The sequence below is a fragment of the Etheostoma cragini genome, chromosome 5 (assembly GCF_013103735.1).
Source record: "Etheostoma cragini isolate CJK2018 chromosome 5, CSU_Ecrag_1.0, whole genome shotgun sequence".
In the NCBI taxonomy this organism is placed as follows: domain Eukaryota; kingdom Metazoa; phylum Chordata; class Actinopteri; order Perciformes; family Percidae; genus Etheostoma; species Etheostoma cragini.
In genome coordinates this window covers 29,128,657-29,134,449 of record NC_048411.1, presented here as the reverse complement: position 1 = coordinate 29,134,449, position 5,793 = coordinate 29,128,657, and the positions used below count along the sequence as shown (strand labels likewise).

The 5,793-nt window shown below is 42.6% G+C and overlaps 1 protein-coding gene across 1 annotated transcript in view; it reads left to right on the top strand.

The window, feature by feature from the left end:
• Positions 1-4,717, top strand: part of LOC117944245 (anthrax toxin receptor 1-like) — a 26,878-nt gene extending 22,161 nt beyond the window's left edge. Inside the window, exons 14-17 of the mRNA XM_034870886.1 lie at positions 1,151-1,192; positions 2,097-2,192; positions 2,661-2,828; positions 4,430-4,717. Coding sequence (XP_034726777.1) covers positions 1,151-1,192; positions 2,097-2,192; positions 2,661-2,828; positions 4,430-4,636 — 513 coding nt within the window. The 3' untranslated portion in view covers positions 4,637-4,717. The remainder of the gene's footprint in view (positions 1-1,150; positions 1,193-2,096; positions 2,193-2,660; positions 2,829-4,429) is intronic.
• The last annotated feature ends 1,076 nt before the right edge of the window (positions 4,718-5,793 follow it).

Genomic DNA, 5,793 nt, shown 5'->3' with positions numbered 1-5,793 from the left:
CCCCCCTCCCTGCTCCACCCCTGTCTGTGAGCCAATAAAGGCGTACAGCCCTGTAGGATCTCTGGAGCTGTATACAGGCCGCTGCCAGTGGAGGTCAAGGCCAGAGGAACGCGTGTTTAAGTAATTATACTGTTTCCAGAGGTCACGGCGGGTAACCTCTGAGTCTCACCTCGCAATAATGGGGCAGACTCATTTGAATTCCCAGCTGCGTGGAAACAACGCTCAAATAGGCTGTTTCTGGTTGATATCTTTGTTATGAGATTTTTAGAAGCAAAATAACTCATCAATAATTTTAAAAAATATATATATTTTTATGACATTCATCTTCTCTGGATACAGTAAAAAGAGGAACAACAAACATGCCTGTGCCAGTGCTTAGCCTGTAGCCCACCTGCCGACATCACACTGTTTCAGCAAGCTCTCATGTAAGCAGCCGCTCGCTGTCAAAATCTGTATTTCTCCTTTTAAATGAGGAGCGCAGGGTCTCTCTTTCAGAATCCCGTCCAATGTTTCCAGCGCTGGAAACAGGAGAGCCGAGAGCTGCCAGAGAGACATGTCAGCTTTTACAACATGGCTGTCCCTCCCTGTTTTCTTCTTCCCTTTCTGTTCTTGTCCATGAAGTCGCAAATTCAAGTCTGTGCAGCAAAGTCTGTTTAGGAAAAAGCGATGCAAGGTTACCATGGGGAATCGTTTTGTGTTCCAGGTTCTGGAAAAGCATGGAGGAAAATCACAAATAGGAATCAGAAAGCCTTAATTTGCCAAGTGCATTTCATGTAGAAGGTACTGCCTTTATTAAACTAGAATAGAAATACACTGACAGCTCATGTGGTGACGGGGAAAGAAGGGTAGGGATGGTGCAAGACGTAGAATAAACTGTGCAGGCTTACAAAATTGCAATCGTTCTGTGTGGCAACTGCACGACATACTCAAAAAGTTAAATTCCATGGATGACATGTCTTCATACAGAACCTAGCCTATAGTGTTTATGAGTTATTCTTCAAATTTCTCCGCCATGTGTTGTTGTTTAACCATCTTGTTGACACATTGCTGTGACGTGCAAATGAACATTTTAATACATGGGTTGACTTTTGTTGTCTAACACAACCCCCAACATCTCCTCTCACGCAATCTTTTTTTTTTCTCTCCACAGATCATCCATGATCCCCCGCCACCAGCTGCAGACGAGAGTTCGGTAGGAGCCGCACCGTCTTTTCTCAACCGGTTTCTTATGACTCCAGAGAAAAGCTCATTATTTAAGATTCAGACTTCATGTTGTACATTCTAAACCTCAATGACCATGCGGCGTCATTCACTCGCATCTTTGCACATAAAACCCCGTCTGATTTCACTCATTTGGTAATTCATCCAATGTGAGTTAACGCCCTCTTAGAATAACAATGAAATCCCAATCCAACGCCTGACTTTTACTGTTTTTTTTCTTCTTGTTCCTCTCTTTTTGTGTGTGTTCCAAAATCACTTCATCTAAAATTCTTTGAACTTCCATGGCATATTTGTGACTAATTGGATCAACAAATTCATGTTATTAAAATACATTTTAGGCTGGCCAATCTCACAGAACATTAACAGCAATCTAACGTGCGACTGTGGGTCACATCAGGCTGCTTTTATTTGCACCAATTAAATGAATAATTAGGTCAATCTAAAAAAAAAGAAAAAGAAAAGCTGAGTCCAAGGCCAACCATGGCTTCACAGACATCCTTCAGCCTTCATTATGGCTTCCTCTGTCTGACATTCTGGTAGATTATGAGTCAGACTGAGTGTATTAAAGAGCTCCAACATAACACGCTTGGCCATTGGGCTTTGTAATTTCCTCTGATCTGAGCACCAGCCCACAGGGGACTCAAATAAGGGCTGGGTCTGGAGGGGGGAGGGCAGACAGGGAGGTATTTACTGGTGACCAGTGAAAGGGCCGTAGCTCCTACGTGTTCATCGAGTATGTCTACATTCATGTAAAAACAATTTGAGGTTAATTTACCGTTTTTATTGTCCTTTAATTGTAGATATAGCTAGCCTGTCAAACGGCCTATTTAACAAATATATCACAATAAATTCCACTTCCTGTCACTTTCTCACAGGATGATGAAGACTTTGAAGCCCCTAAGAAGAAGTGGCCGACTGTAGACGCCTCCTACTACGGAGGAAGAGGAGTTGGGGGGATCAAAAGGATGGAGGTGAGAGCATGTTGAAACGCACGCTTCCAGATAGTTCAAATAACACAATGACGTAAACATTAAAGCAACACTAGAAAACTTTTCAAACTTTAAAATAATGTTTCCAAAACCGTGGTTCATCAACTCGTAACAGGGTGAACGGCACTTCTGCACTCGCTTTGCAGCTCTCTACCGGCTATAACCGCTCTATGCAAGTCTGCCAGATTGGGTAGTTCTGTAGTACTGTACTGTAGTTCCAATGAGACATAACGGGACAATTCCACCTCCAACCTGTAGATAAAGTTCACTAGTGTTGCTTTAAAAAGGGACATCTGTCGGTACCTGATCTGTGACAGTCCGCTATGTGCAAGATGTTCGTGCATGCAGACTCTGCCTTGTCGTAAATCCTCAAAACAGGATTATCATCTACACATGCGCACAGATCGGGTACTGACAACATCTCTGACTCTCCATGCTCTCCGTTATCAGGTCCGCTGGGGTGAGAAAGGCTCCACTGAAGAAGGAGCAAAGCTGGAAAAGGCCAAAAACGCCAAAGTGAAGATGCCTGAGCAGGAGTATGTGGAGGCCCCCATGCGGATTCTCAACAACGGCATGCATAAACCTCTGGGGCCACGCAAATGGTACTCACCCATCAAGGTACAGGACCAACACGACTACGCTTACATGCACATACCGCTCAAAGAAGTCTGCCACCGGTGGAAAACTTAAAAAAAAAAAAAAAGAAAGAATCCTTTTTCTGCCCAGTTGCATGTAAACCGAAATATTAGTGGAAAAGTAGTAGCCATCTAAACAGCTTAGTTGGATATAATATAGTCTTTTCTTTTAATAAGGGGAAAAAACAGGGATGTAGTTTGTGACAGTTTATAGCCTCTTGCCTGTTTTAAGGCTTACGGTCAGCTCTGTGCGTTGCTATGGTTGCCAGGCAACAGTTTGCAGGGCTGCGGCAGAGATGTAGGGCCAAAAGAGAAGAAGGAGAGAAGCAACTACTTAAAACCTTCATGTTGTCCTCGGGTCAAACGGACCCGTTTTCCTATATCAATGTTCTTTTTAATTACCCAAAATAATGAGGCTTATTGACCATAAATTCCAAAAATAACTGTAAAACTGAAGTTAACAGTGTTGAAAACGTCAAAAAAAGTGACAACCATTGAAAAAAAGCATTAAAAGTGATGAAAAAAAAGGGACAAAAATGTTAGTAAAAGTTTTAAAAAACATTGATAAAAACGTTGGGGTAATTTTTTAATTTTGAGGGGAAGACAACACGAGGGTTAAACATTATGAAAGACTTTGATGTCAACAGGTTTTTGGATATGCCCAAACATCGCAACGGGGTAAAAACCTTCATAGATTCCCAATATGCTGTATACATATCCAAAAAATGCTTCTTTCTAAACCCCCAGAATAATCCTGGGAAATCCCACGTCTTAATTGGAAAATGCTAAATTCGGAGAAAAAGGTCTTATTCTGAATATCCCAAACAGAATATGCTGTTTACACAACCCATATTAAACTCGGAACATTGTCATATTCGGAACAAGGTCAATGTTCAATGGTCGGTCTGCAACTCATAATGGCACAAACAATGATGAGTTTCAAGTGCTCAACACGAGAAAATAAGCATTCATGATTGTTTAATTGTAGCTCTCCTGGGACAAAAGACTTTTTTCAGCTGTTAGCATGTGTACTGCATCAAGTACAACACCATCTGTTACACATTACTTCATGTTAATCTGGCTGAGTATACGCAAGTTCTAGCATTATTAAAATGCCCCAGCGACAGCATGAGATGTGTTAAGGTAATAATGCTTAGGTGACTACTGGCACACGGCCCCAGCAGCGTGGGGTTGGAGGACTCGCTCCGAAGCCTTCTGCGTGGGGGGGGGAGGTTGCTAATAGAAACCAGACTTCTGTTGGACTGACCTCCAGAGAGTAGGGCTGCACAGCCAGCAGTTTTGTGAGGAAAAACAGCTGAATTTTCTGCTCTTATCCTCAAAGTATTTGCTCTGTATAAACTCTACGAAGAGTCAGTTCACAATGAACTGAAACCGTGTCAGCTTGTCACCGGGATGTGGCCGTGGATCGGTTAACGCTGGTCATTTGGCTGCAGCTAGTGGGGAAGTGGGTTTTAGAGTGGCCAAGAGAGACGAATGGATTGACGCCAGAAACCTGATCTTAAGAATGAAAAGGTAAGATTGTTGTAATGATTTCAAAGTTTCCTTTCTTTTTTCCCCCCATAGAGCAAACTGGATGCTTTGTGGGTACTTCTAAGAAAAGGCTACGACCGCGTGTCTGTAATGAGACCTCATCCGGGTGACAAGGTAAGAACAACTCCAAAAAGCTGCACAGGTTGGCATAAAACCAGTCAATCAGCCTGTGTTTTACTGACGGATGTAAGGAATTGGCAGAGCATTAGCATTTGGCAAATAATGAGAATCTTTTGTTGAGAGAATGGCCCAGCTGTGAGCAGCAGAGAGGCTCATGGGAAACCTTGTGGTGAGTTGGGTATTAGGCTGCAGCGGCTGACTACAGTGCTCTGCAAATGTAATTCCTCAAAGGCCAGCTGTAGTTTGGGGGGGAGGGGGGTTAACAGTGCGATGACCTCCACTGTTGGCAGCTGACGTGTAGTCTGAGACTTTGGGATCGAGGGAAGTGTTGAAAAAATGAGTCTGAGGAAAGTCTGTAAATAATAATCCCTCACCCGCAAGAGTTTATGTAATGCTTCATCTTCCCCTGAGTGAGAAATGTCGATCTAAGAGCAGCCATTACCCTCAAAGAATGAAAAAGATCTTCAGATTACTTCACTGTCTTGCTGATTGTACTTTTATTTTAACAAGGGAGTGGGAATGCCATCACACGGCTTTCACAGACCGTTCACCCAAAAAGAAATACCAACGTGTTTTCCCACAGCAATCAGCCCCAATATATCCCAGGCAGAGAGTAAACATATTGTATGTATGTCTTTACAGTCATTCCCCTGAAAGAACCAAGCAGGCCTGCCCTAATGTTCGGTCCATATTTTCTTCAAAAAGCGCCATTTTCAGCGTGTAGCTCGCTGTTTCGAACGTTGTTGTTTCCTGAAGCGAAAGGCGACACACGGAGAGAGGAAGGAGACCCGCAGAGCGTCAGTGTCCTGCCGCTGATCCACACCAGGATGACATTACTTATTATATAGTACTATAGGAATAAATTATATTTATACAGTACTTTTACAATAACAAATACTGTTGTGTTTATTGCTCTATCCTTGCTGTATGTATGTACCTGCTTAGATTTTGGGGATGATGCATAGAATATTCCCCCCCCCCAAATATTTAGAAGAGGTAGATTACTGTCCCTCAAAAAATGTGATTGGCTTTGGGAGTGTTGCTTTTTTTAACGACATTTTAAAATATCTTTTTTCCTTAAATGACATGGCTTTTTTCAATATTTGTGATGCTTTAAAAGATTTTTTTTTTCTTACGATTATTTTTTCGGGTCTTTTCCCCTTTATTAGTGACACAGAGCAGCAGCGCTGTCACCCCTTATCCGTCTCCCTGATCCCCTCAGTGCAGCTGCTCCTGGGGTGTAGCTTGTTTCTGGAATATAATATTGTCTCTTGCAT